Consider the following 13,791-nt stretch of genomic DNA (forward strand, 5'->3'; position numbering starts at 1 on the left):
GCCAAGGTGGGCGGATCACTTGAGGTCTGGAGTTCAAGACCAGCCTGGCTAACATGATGAAACCTACTAAAAACACAAAAAAATTAGCTTGCCATGGTGGCAGGCGCCTATAATCCCAGCTACTTGGGAGGTTGAGACGGGAGAATTGCTTGAAACGGGGAGGCAGATGTTGCAGTGAGCCAAGAACATGCGTGCCATTGCACTCCAGCCTGGGGGACAAGAGTGAAACTCCATCTCAAAAAAAAAGACCAAAAAAGAAAAGAAATTAGTCAGGCATGGTGGCACATGCCTGTAATCCCAGTTACTCAGGAGGCTGAGGCAGGAGAATCGCTTGAACCCGGGAGGCAGAGGTTGCAGTGAGCCAAGATTGCGCCATTGCACTCCAGCCTGTGCTTCAAGAGTGAAACTCAGTCTCAAAAACACAAAACAAAAAAGAAAACGTATATAATCATATTTTCAGGGGTCTATGCAATTTTTTATACTTTTTCTACTGTGGTATCAATCTTTCTAAATGATCTTTGAGAAGTTTTTAAAAATAAATTATTGACATAAGTTTTTGGGATTTTTGTCAGTTAAAGGTGGAAGTATCTTCTCTTCATGAAAGATTTTGGTTGGGCGTGGTGGCTCACGCCTGTAATCCCAGCATTGTGGGAGGCTGAGGCGGGAGGATCACGAGGTCAGATCCAGACCACCGTGGCTAACAGTGAAACCCCATCTCTCCTAAAAACTACAAAAGAATTAGCCGGGTGAGGTGGCAGGTGCCTGTAGTCCCAGCTACTCGGGAGGCTGAGGCAGGAGAATGGCGTGAGCCCAGAAGGTGGAGCTTGCAGTGAGCCGAGATCGCGCCACTGCACTCCAGCTGGCGACAGAGCCAGACTCCGCCTCAGAAAAAAAAAAAAAAAAAAAATTAAAAAAGAGCTTATTAAGCCGGGCATGGTGACTCACACCTGTAATCCTAGCATTTTGGGAGGCTGAGGCCAGCGGATCACAAGGGCAGGAGATTGAGACCATCCTGGCTAACACGATGAAACCCTGTCTCTACTAAAAATACAAAAAAAATCAGCCAGCTGTGGTGGCGGTCACCTACACCTCCCAGCTACTCAGGAGGCTGAGGCAGGAAAATCGTTTGAACCCAGGAGGCTAAAAATACAAAACATTAGCCGGGCATGGTAGCGGGCACCTGTAATGCCAGCTACTGGGGAGGCTTAGGCAGGAGAATCGCTTGAACCCAGGAGGCGGAGGTTGCAGTAAGCTGAGATCGCACCACTGCACTCCAGCCTGGACTACCGAGCAAGACTCTGTCTCCAAAAAAAAAAAAAAAAGGCTTATTAATGGATAATCAATCATTGGAGATGTTAAGTTTTAGGTAAGATAGAAAAAAGGGTCTTTTAACATAGTTGTATTATATATATTTTTGCCTTGTATTTTTACGTTACAGAATGGGTCTAACTTTGGGTCAATATATGTGTTCGCTTAATTTTTTTTAAATTTGGAAGTAACCTGAAACTTACACAAAGACTGCAATAGAATTACAAAGGATAGCCAGGTTCCTCTTAGAGCGACACACTGTTGACATTTAATCCTGCTTGTTTTATCATTTGCTCTTTCTATATACAAATTTTTCTTGAATCATTTGAGAGTAAATTTCGTACATTACTCTTCCTTACCTCTAAATACTTCAATATGCATTTCTCAATAATGAGGATATTATTAATACTTTACACAACCATGATATAGCTATCAACTGCAGTAAATTTAAAATCAATACATTACTTTAATCTATTCTATGGCTTGTATTCCAGTTTTGAAAAATTGAACCAATAATGTCTTTAAGAGATTTTCTCTCACACAAGACCTAGTCAAAGATCCTGTATTGTATTTGGTTGTCATGATGCTTTAGTCTCTTTTAATTTGGAACAGGTATTCAGCTTTTCCTTGTGTGACATTAATATTTTTGAAGAATGCAGTCCTTTTAATAGTCCTCATTTTGGAGTTTGTCAAATATTTCCTCATGATTAGATTCGTTATGCATTCCCAGCCAGAATAGTATACACACTATGTTATGTCCTTCTCATGGCATCACATCTGAGGCACACAATGTCCATGTGCCGCTTACTCATTATATTAATTTTGATGATGTAATCAAAGTTTTTCCCAGTTCTTCCACAATTATTTTTTGCCTTGCAATTGCTAATCATAACAATCTCTGGAAAAGATACTTCAATTCCTATGCAAATATCCTGTTCCTCATCAAAATTTCCCCTTAGATTTAGCATCCATTGATGATTCTTGCTTGAATCAGTCTTTACTGTTATGGCTACAAAATGATAGTTTTCCAGCTCCAACATTCCCTTCGCATTCACCCATTGGCACAGGGTATTCTGCAAAAGCAAGGGTCCTCTGTTATCGCTCATTTATTTACTTATTATCAATGTGAACTCAAGGACTACTACTTTTTCAATGGTTTACAATTCATCATTTTCTTGTTTTGCTGCTCAAATTGTTTCGGATTTAGTCAGTGAGGGTTACTTCCTGTGTCTTTGTGACCTACCTCATCATTTTTTTGAGTATTAATTTTTTTTTTTTTCTGGAATAAGATGTTCCAGGATCTTCTTGGAGTTTCCTTCCCTTAGACCTGCAATCAGCCATTTTTGAGGAGCCTTGGTTCCTTTTAGTAGAGAACAATGTCAGAAACCAAGATCTGGGCTCATTGCAAAGGAGGTGTCATTGCTTTCAGCCCCTTTCAGTAGACAGAGCTAGGAAATGTGTGTGCTAAGAAGGTGTAAAAGGGATGTGTGACTGCAGGAGGTCATTTTATATGTGTTTGTGAGTTTTGCTCATCTGCTAAGCTGCCTGTCAATGTAGAGAGTTCTGATTATCTACATCCCAATTAATTTCTTTGGTTAGCAAATTTGTGATTAATATGAGTGGCTGGGAGGCTGTATGAAAACAACAGTGTCAATGAAACTGTGCAGAAAAGTTAACATAGCAAGTCCGAGCCTGCTGTCTTTAGAAAGACTTGCCTACAAGATTGGCCATGGCTGGCATCTGGGAACTATAACTTTGGGATCATTCCCACTAATTCCAGAATTAAAGTGAATCACTGCTCCTCAACTGTCTGTAAAAACAATGCAGTTTATGCTGAACACCTGCTTTCCTTCTGGAAGTCTGGAGTTTTGGTACATGCTACACAGAGAGTGCCTATGTGACCAGCACCCAGTACAAACCTTTGGAATTGAATCTTTACTGAGCTTCCCTGATCACATTTCACACATGCTGTCACAACTCCTTGCTGGGGCAATTGGGCAAGTCTTGTGTGACTTCACTGGGAGAGGACCCGGGGAAGCTTGTTCCTTGTTTCCTCCAGACCTTGCCGCCTCATGAGACTTTTCTGTTTACTGGTTTTGCTCTGTATCCTTTCACTGTAAAAAACCACAGCCAAGAAAATGACAACATGCTGAGTCCTGTGGATCCTGCTAGTGAATCATTGAACCCGGGGGTGGTCTTGGGGATCCCTAAACATGTAAAAAGAAAATGTGATGTTTTTGTTTATCCAAAGAAAACAGGACTATTTTTCTCTTAGAGTGAAATGTGTGGTTGTTGCAGCATGCGAAAGATAGTAAAGCACAAAACTGGAGAGGATGCTGTAAGTTTTGGAAGGTTTGGGGAAAGTGAACTTTACTTGTGCTTTATAATAGCTGCGAATACTGAAAAGAAGAAATAAAATATATTAAAATTTGGACAAAAGTTGGCTTGATTTTGATGGGTTTATTCATTAAAATCTTTGTAAAATCTTTAATTCAAAATATTATATTTAAAAAGATTCAACTTTGGTTATCTTTGCTTAAGTGATAGTTTGTTCAACAAGAGAAAGATTATTATTTACCTTCTGTGTAATCTGCCCAAATAGTAGAAATTGTCTCTCATCAGAACTACAGTTTTGTGCTTTGTTCTGTTATGCTTTTCATTATATATATACATACACACACACACACACACACATATATTTATATTTACATAAATGAACAAAGTCAAAACAGACCCTTATCTTGGAGCCTATGATATGGCACTCATAAACAGGAAAATGTAAGAAATACTTGGGTTTGTTTGGTATGTCCTATAGTTATTAATTAGTTCAAAATGATTGTAAGAGCTGCTCTGTTTATGGGAAGAGGTGTCAGATCAAAGAGAAGGGAAACCTTCCCTAGTTTAATTTTGTATAGATATGTTACTAAAATAAATGTTTCAGAAACTATATACTTACTTATGTTCGGAAGGTCCTGGAGATGTCCACACTGTATATAATGCATTCTTACTCTCAGGGGAACACTGATCAACTCCTCTTTGAAATAATCATGTGTTATACTCCAATAAAGGATTTTACTCTCCTTCATTCTGATAATTATAATAAATTATAAATCGTTATTTATAAATTCAGATAGAATTACATGGTGCTGAGATAGCAAGAGAATGATCTGATGACATCTTCTGAATATCTGAATCCAGTCATATCTGAAGCCAGATCTCACCATGGGTTTTTAAAAATTACAGTCCTGGGGTGGAAGTGGTCACTCACACCTGTAATCTCAGCACTTTGGGAGGCTGAGGTGGGCGGATCACAAGGTCAGGAGATCAAGATCATCCTGGCCTGCATGGTGAAACCCCGTCTCTACTAAAAATACAAAAAATTAGCCACGCCTGGTGGCAGGCACTTGTAGTCCCAGCTACTCGGGAGGCTGAGGCAGGAGAACGGTGTGAACCTGGGAGGCGGAGCTTGCAGTGAGTCAAGATTGCACCACTGCACTCCAGCCTGGACAACAGAGCAAGACTCCATCTCAGAAAAAAAAAAAAAAAATTACAGTCCTGGATAACCCAGCAGGTTTGAGTCACTACGACGTGAGATGCATAGGTCACAAGACTGGGAACTGAATCAACCATACATAAAATTATGTTGATATGGCAGAAGAAATATTTATGGTGGTGGCTGCCCTATACCATATCGGGTCCCTAAATGACTACTGATGAGCAAAGACTCCCTGACCGGTCACAAAGGACAGGTAGCACAAGTTAGCATTAAGAACTGGCACCCTGGTGAGAGGTCCATGCTTTTTGTATAGCAGAGCCTGGCATCAAAGAATAGAAAATTATCACCAAAATATAACTCAGCAATGTGCAACAAAGCCCTTTCACATATATAATTTCACATAACCCTCACAGAAACTCTATGAAATCAATGTTGGAAATACTTTCTTAGGTTTTTTTTTGTTTCATTTTGTTTTTGAGATGTTGTCTTGCTCTGTCACCCAGGCTGGAGTACAGTGGCACGATCTCGGCTTCCGACCTCAGGTGATCTGCCTCCCTCAGCCTCCCAAAGTTCTGGGATTACAGGCTTGAGTCACTGTGCCTGGCCCATTTTGCCTAATTTTAACTGTGCTTTTTATACGAAGTTCTTCCCTCCCTTTCACCCCAATTAGCCCTACTGAGTGGTGCCTATACCTGTCCTGGGGACTTAGCACTACTTGTTAGGAACTGTCTTCTTCTACTCCTTAACCTTCTTGTAGATACTTGGGCTGCTGAGGGTATCTCCCATTCCATCGCTCCAGAAGTTGTGAAGCCAGATGAACAGCTAGAAATCGGACTGGTATTCTGAACGGTATGGAGATATTTTCTGGTTGGTCCTTCATTACATCTTAAAATATATTTTAAAAAGGGAAGAATTTAAAAGCAATTTATGAAAGTTTCTGACAATACATATAAAACATCTTTATTGACAAGTGAGCCAATAAGAACACATTTAGTTCACAGATAACCAAAACATTTGAAATGCATAACATTAAAATTTCCAAGATTCACATTGCAGTACTAACATGTGGCAGGTTAAACATCAGGCATAAAAAGGACAAATACTGAAACACAAAGGGCCAGAGATCCCAAGTCCCTTAACACTATTTAAAATGTTACTCAACTGCAAACTTCAGCCTCTGGAACCATCCCAGATAGCTACTGGTTAAGTGATATGAAGTAGGAAAAAAGAAGGTTCTGGATGGTCTCAAGGAGGCTGTGCAGAGAACAGCACCAGATGGAAGCAAGAGCAGAAAGAAGTCAAGTCCCATCTTTATGATAAGCCAGAGAACAGGATGGTCACAGTTCTTCACGGGTAAACAAAAGATGGGGAAGACACAGCCACCCTTAAGTAACTTCTACTGACAGATGCTCCAGCACTTCTCTATGTAGGGGAGAGAGAAAGAGAGCACCAAGCAGGAGTGGGGGACTCTACATTTATTGTCTTCCAGTTCCTTTATATGCATTGTCTTATTTAATCCTTATGACAACTTTATGAGAAGCTGATGATTTATTCCCTTTGTTGAAACCTAATACAGATAAAGAAACTAAGACTCAGAGTAGGGAGTTTTTCAAAGTCACATGACTGCTTAGCGGGGGTGGCAGAATTCAAACTCAACTTTGGAAAGCCCATGTTGGTCTTCTTTCCTTGGTCAAATTTTTGGCCCTCAAATGAATTTATTTTCACTCAAGAATTTGGCAAGTTTCAATAACTTGAATTCTCCTGACAATATATAGTAACATCCTAGAGGTAGGAGTGTTTTGATACATCATTTCCCATCTCTTTTATTTTTCTGACCCCTATTAACTCTCAGTAAGTTCAACTTTTCTATTCCACCTAATTTCTCTGACTGGTTTAAATCCTTTATCCCATTTCTTGATGAATCCTCTACAACAGGGGCCAAGCAAATATTTTCTGTAAAGAGCCAAATAGTAAATATTTTAGGCTTTCAGGGACATACAACCTACTATGGGCTATATCCCCACCAAAGTCATATAATGAAACTTAATTGATGGTATTATGAAATGGGGCCTTTTGGAGGTGATTAGGTCATGAGGGTGGAGCTCTCATGAATGGGATTAGTGCCCTTATAAGGGGCTGAAGATACAGAACTCTCCCCTTCTATCATGTGAAGACACAGTGAAAGGTGCTTTCTATTAACCAAGAAGCAGACCTCCCCTATACCCTAAATATGTTGACATCTTCATCTTGGACTTCCCAGTCTCCAAAACTGTGAGAAGTAAATTTCTGGTGTTTATAAGCTGCTCTGTTTGTGATATTAAAGCCAAAGGCACAATCTCCGCTGCAGTTACTCAGCTCTGACACTGGACACAAAAGCAGTCAAGGACAACATGTAGATGAGTAAGTGTGGCTGAGTTCCAATAAAATTTTCTTCTGAGAAACAGGTGGTGGGCCAGAGTTGGTCCATGAATCCAGGCCACAGTTTGTCAATTCCTGCTCTAAACCATTGGTCCTAAATACTAAGACGATAAAAGAGGTGAGTTCCTTTTCCTGTGTGTGTGTTTTGTTTTGTTTTGTTTTGTTTTGTTTTTTTGAGTAATGATATGGTTTAGGTTTGTATCCCCACCCAAATCTCATGTTGAATTGTAATCCCCAATGTTGGAGGTGGGGCCTGGTGCAGGGTTACTGAACCATGCAGGTAGTTTCTCATGAATGATTTAGCACGATCTCCCTAGTGCTGTCTCGTGATAGAGTTCTCATGAGATTTGGTTGTTTAAAAAGTGTGTAGCACCTCCCCTCTCTCTTCCTCCTGCTCCTGCCCTGTGAAGATACCTGCTCTGGCTTTGCCTTTTGCCATGAGTAAAAGCTCCCTGAGACCTCCCCAGTCATACTTCCTGTACAGTCCATGGAAGTATGAGCCAATTAAACCTTTTTTAAGTTCAGTCTCAGGCATTTCTTCATAGCAGTGTGAGATTGAACTAAACAGAGGAGGACAATAACAAAAAGTAGGTAAATACGAAGGCCACAGAAATGGCAACTTCTTCATGAAGGGAAGCTGCTTATCCTTAAGCAAGTCAGTTGAGGACTATCTTGTGAGCTATTTTCTGTACCTGTTTTCCACTTGTACAGGGAAGTATGCCCTGTGTCTCACAGTTGCTTCAGTTCTTCTTTACTGAGACCCTAAATATAATAACACACTGAGCCACTCAACTTCTCAGACCCTCAATATCCCTAGGGCTTTTTCTCAAATGGACACAGCATAGCTTACAGAAAGCTGAATAATGTAGACAAAGGAAATCTCCCTGACCCTTTGATTATAGAAAACCAAGGATTCATTCAGTGCCAAGGATAAAAAAGGAGGGACTTGATCAACAACCACCGTTAAGATTTTGACCTATCTGCTACTTCACGTGAACTCCCAGGGAAATGGAAAATGAAAGAAGGTCTCCACAGTAGAGGGATAACAATGATATAAATCAATGATGATGCCAGGCGCCGTGGCTCACGCCTGTAATCCCATCACTCTGGGAGGCCAAGGCAGGCAGATCATGAGGTCAGGAGATTAAGACCATCCTGGCTAACACAGTGAAACCCTGTCTCTACTAAAAATACAAAACAGTAGCCGGGTGTAGTGGCATGTGCCTGTAGTCCCAGCTACTTGAGAGGCTGAGACAGAAGAATGGCATGAACCTGGGAGGCGGAGGTTGCAGTGAGCCGAGATCGCGCCACTGCACTCCAGATGGGGCTGCAGAGCAAGACTCCATCTCAAAAAAAAAAAAAAAAAAAAAAAAAAAAAAAAAAAAAGATGAACACAATCCATATGAACATAACTTAGAATTGTCTGTAAATATTATATATCCTAGTTATGGTCATCAAATTAGACAGCAGCTTGTTGAGGGAGGAAGGGAATGCTAAGGACTTTCAATGCAGCCTTTTTGGTTTTTATGGATAAAAGAAATGACAGTCTAGAGGAATTGTACCATATGTGTATCTAGATCTCTACTTGGGACTCAAAGAATAATAAATAACAACATTGTGTCTTCCTGATGATAAGGATATAAGCCCTCAACCTAACCCACCCAATAAGAATTCCCTTACAAAGCAAGAGGCTTACAACAAAGCTCTGACATAACCAAGAGAGGGGAAAACTGAATTTCACAATGTTTGTACTGCTACCCACTCTCAGGGACTTCTTGAACTTCCACAAATAGCTATTTGGGAGGTTGGAGATTAAAATTTTGAAATTTCTAGCTAGATTTCATAATGATCAAATTAATGGACATAAGGAACCTGCCTATGGCTCAAAACTATGTATTACACAAATGAAATTAGATGTATACAGAATTGGTCCTCACATGCATATTATGGATGGATCTTCCACCTAAACACACAAGTATTTAATATAGTGATAAAACCAACTTACATTTCTTCACATTAATTTTTCAGGGTTGCTCTTCAGTGTGAACTCTTTGATGTCTGATGAGAGATGAACTGCACTTAAAGCTTTTCCCACACTCATTACATCTAAAGGGTTTCTCTCCGGTATGAGTTCTCTGATGTTGAATAAGAGCTGATGAATGAATGAAGGCTTTTCCACACTCACTACATTTGTACGGTTTCTTTCCAATATGAATTCTTTGATGTTTAGCAAAATTGGAGCTCCGGCTGAAGGTTTTCCCACATTCATTACACTCATAGGGTTTCTCTCCAGTATGAATTCTCTGATGTTGAACAAGATGTGTGCTCTGACTAAAAGTTTTTCCACATTCACTGCATTCATATGGCTTTTCTCCAGTATGAACTCTCTGATGCTTAGTTAGGGATGAGCAATGGCTAAAGGCTTTCCCACATTCTTGACATTTATAAGGTTTCTCTCCAGTATGAGTTCTTTGATGTTTAATGAGTGCTGATGAATGAATAAAAGCTTTATCACATTCGTTACATTCATAAGGCTTCACTCCAGTATGAATCAACTGATGCTGCACAAGATGTGTACTTCGATTAAAACCTTTCCCACATTCATTGCATTCATAAGGTCTCTCTCCAATGTGAATTCTCTGATGTGTTGCAAGGGATGAGCTTTCTGTGAAGGTTTTCTTGCATTCACTGCATTCAAAGAGAATTCTAGTATGAGTTCTCTGGTGTTTAGTTAAATTAGCTCTGTGGCTAAAAGATTTCCCACATTCATTGCAGGTATAGGGTTTCTCTCCAGTATGGACTCTCTGGTGTCGAATAAGCACTGAATGGTAGGTGAAGAGCTCACCACAATCATTACACTTATGAGGTTTTTTCTCTTTATAACTTTTCTGCTTTTTCATTAAGTTTGATTTTTGTTTCAACCTTTTTTCAAGTGTATGAAAGGCATAAGATCCTTTGGGAACTCTGTCTTCAGTGATAAGGACAGATTTCTGATTGAAGCTTTTCCAGCATACATCATGCTCATGGTCTGTTTCCTCAGAGAGTGAATTCATGTGAGTGAACATTTCCCTCAAATGTCTCTCCTGATTTCCTGGCTGATTCTCTAACCAATTTTCACATTCAAGAGCTGCTTCCAAGTTGGAGTCATAGACACTATTCCGTGTCAGTCTGTCTATTAGTGCAACTTTGCATGATTCTGCTTTGGAAAAATCTTGCACTGAAGTTGAATCCTTGCTCTGTGGTCTAGTCTCCACGTCTGAAAGACATTGGAAATGCAAATTTCCTTCGTTTTCTGTGCTCAACAAAAAGGCAGTTCTGTAATAGGTAAGAGTTAATGAAAGTGAAAAGCATGCCTTCAAGGAGCAAGTGGATTTGACTCTTTTAGATGATTTGCAAAGAGAAACAAATGGAGGAAAACAAATGTTCAGAATATGCAGAGAAAACGAGTACATCCTATCCAGGAGAATCAAAGAGGGGAAAGATGACAAGAAATATAAGAGTAGAGATGCTGATGAAGCAACATATCCACAGATGAGCAGGCAATGCATACACAGATCAGGATGGGAAGAAATAACTTTTTATAGAATACCTACTTGTTGTGATAAATTTCTAGGCACACAACCATCTTAGTGTACAGCACAGTTATGGCTTCTAAATTTTCACTATTCCCGTCCTACTTACATCCAAATATGTATTCCACTGCCAGTTTAATCTTCCTAACAATGCTTTTATAACATTTCGCTGATCAAAAACCTCCTATGATCTCCCAAAGGCGTAATGACAAATACAAGAAATGATATATGCACAAGGCTTTGTTGAAGCACTAGTCGAGGTAGCAAAAGACTGATAACATCTCACATATCCTACCATACAGAAATGATTCAACATACAGTGGATACATACAATGGAGTACCATGCAACTCCTTAAAAAATGACAAAGATCTTTACATATTGCTATAAGGTGACCACCAGGATATATTAAGTTTAAAAAGAAAAAGCAAGATACAAATAAGTATGCACAGTTTGCTACTGTTTTATAAAGAAAAAAAAAAGGGGGTACAAATACATATACTATTTGCTTACATTTTAAAAAACAACAAAAAAAGGATAAACGGAAAACCAATAAAAATTTGTACCTATAGGGAAAACATCAGAACAGGGGAGAGAGGGCAGAGATGGAAGCTTAACCTCTCTAAATATATCCAATATAAATATAGTAGAATTTTTATATCCAATACAAAGCTAATTTATATAGACATAAAATATTTTCAATAGTGTAGTTCAAAGAAATAAACAGAGGAGTAAAACAGAAGAGCAAATACAGAAATAGAGTATATGTAAGAATCAAAGATAACATGAAGGTGGTATTTCAGTCAGTGAACAAAACATAGATTTGCTTTTCCAATGATGCCATGGAAACTGATTAACTATTTGAAGAAAATTAAGTTAGATGAGTCACTCATTTCATCCACTCAAATAAATTATATTCATTCATCTATCTATTCATCTTCTATCCATTTTATTCAACAAATATTTATAGAATATCTTCCACGTGCTAGGCTCTGAACTAGTCACTGGGAAAAAAGAGTCACTATGCATACAGAGGAAGAAAGAATTTAATCTAACATTCACAAGCAAAACCTGAATTGCAGTTCTGCCGCTTACTAGCTGTGTGATACTGGATAAGTTATTTAACCTCTTTATTTCAGTTTCCTTATGTGTAAGAGGGGATAATAACAGTCCCCATCTCACAAGGAATGATAGCAATACCTACCTTAAAGAGCATTAAATGCAAATATTTATGAATCACTTAAAAACGCTGACACAGCATAAGTGCTACATTAAGTGTTTGTTAAATAAATAAAACATAAATTGATAGAAGGCTTGTATAGGTAGGTAGAGGCAAAGATCCTCAAGGATGGTCCATGGACCCCTGGGAAACAGTAAGTTCAAAACCGCTTTCAAAATAAGATTTAGATGTTATTTGCCTTTTTCATTGTCTCAACATTTTCAATGATGTTGTAAAGTAATGGTAAAATTGCTTACAACTTCAAACAAATGAACACAATGATACTAAACTTACTAGTAGTCCCCATCATGTACTCTTCATTTTTTTTTTAATTAAAAAAAGCCAGTTTTATTTAAAAATGTCTGTGGAAGCATAAATATTATTAATTTCATTGAATTTTAACCCTTGAAGTGCCTTTTTAATATTCAGGGTTAATGAAATAGGAAATATTCATAAGGCAATTCTGTTCATACCAAAGAACAATGGTCATCTTGAGGAAATGAGTTGTGAGCTGAACCAGCCGCTTGTTTCACAGACCACCATTTTACCTGAAAGGGTGACTGAATGGCAAACTATGTTATCTAACTTGGGTATCTGGCAGACAGTTTCTCCAAAATGAACAGAGTAAACCTGTCGTATCAAGGACAACAAATGAGTTTTTTATAAAATTTGAGCTTTCAGGCAGAAATTACAAGGTTTGGAAAACTTCTATCTACTACCGAGAGCTTGATGGCTTCCTAAAACTTAAAGGCTTTTCTGGTAACATCAGTTGTGATACTAAAAGTTATAATATTCAAAAATATTGCACAATATAAAGTGTCAACAAAGATCTGCATAACTTAGTGAACCAATATTGTCCAAAGACTGACAGATTTCAATATATGAAAAATTCACGGATGTGGTTTCAGATTCTACATTGAATCTAATCTTTCAGAAAGTACCACTTGTTCAGTTTTAGAGCTGTTTCAAAGAAGAATAGCCATAATTACCTGAAAAGACTATAAAATACTCCTTCCTTTTCCAACTTATACCCGTGTGATGCTGGATTTTCTCCATGCATGGCAACCAAAACAAGAAGTCATATCAAGTTGCATTCAGAAGCAGTTGTAAGAATATAACTACCTTCTATTATGTCATACATTAAAGAGATTGGCAAAAGTGTAAAACAATGCCATATTTCTTAATAACAGTTTTTGGTTAAAGAAAATAGCTGTTTTTAAATTTTAAAAATACTGTGCTAACACGTAACAGGTTTATAATTTTTTATTTCTATTTTTATTTTAAGAGATGAGGTCTCACTTTACTGCTCAGGCTGCTCTCTAACTCCTGGGCTCCATCGACCCACCCACCTTGGCCTCCCAAGGCACTGGGATTACAAGTGTGGACCACCACAGTGGCCAATTATTATTTTTTTATTTTTTTATTTTTATTTTTTTGAGACGGAGTCTCGCTCTGTTGGCCAGGCTGGAGTGCAGTGGCTGGATCTCAGCTCACTGCAAAGTGAATTAGCTAATAGCTTAAATTTTTTCTGTTTTAACTTGTAGTATAGTAACTATTGGTAGATATAACCCACATAAATGAAACATCTTTAGGGTCTTTAATAATTTTTATAGTTACAGTAGGTCCTTTGATGCCAAAGCATTGAGAACTGCTACCCTAGAGCGCAGAGAGGGAAGAAGAGTGGCTGTGAAATGAAGTTGGGATAATGAGTAAAAGCCAGATTTCGCAAGTTTTTGTAGACCTCCAGGATTCTGTCTGTTACCCTGAAGGCAGTGAGAAG

General features: G+C 38.6%; 1 protein-coding gene across 1 annotated transcript; it reads right to left on the reverse strand.

The window, feature by feature from the left end:
* Positions 1-5,548: 5,548 nt before the first annotated feature.
* LOC140708582 (putative zinc finger protein 286B) lies at positions 5,549-10,694 on the reverse strand. The gene is made up of 2 exons (XM_073004714.1): positions 9,228-10,694; positions 5,549-5,689 (listed from the first exon to the last, which is right to left on the reverse strand). The coding sequence occupies exon 1, from the start codon at positions 10,672-10,674 to the stop codon at positions 9,247-9,249; it is 1,428 nt and encodes a 475-aa protein (XP_072860815.1). The 5' UTR covers positions 10,675-10,694; the 3' UTR covers positions 5,549-5,689; positions 9,228-9,246.
* Between the last annotated feature and the right edge of the window lie 3,097 nt (positions 10,695-13,791).

This window comes from Chlorocebus sabaeus, chromosome 16 (assembly GCF_047675955.1).
Source record: "Chlorocebus sabaeus isolate Y175 chromosome 16, mChlSab1.0.hap1, whole genome shotgun sequence".
NCBI lineage: Eukaryota > Metazoa > Chordata > Mammalia > Primates > Cercopithecidae > Chlorocebus > Chlorocebus sabaeus.

Excerpts from the sequence above, each read along its gene's own strand:
- LOC140708582 (XM_073004714.1), bottom strand. The coding sequence starts at position 10,674 with ATGTACTCGTTTTCTCTGCATATTCTGAACATTTGTTTTCCTCCATTT.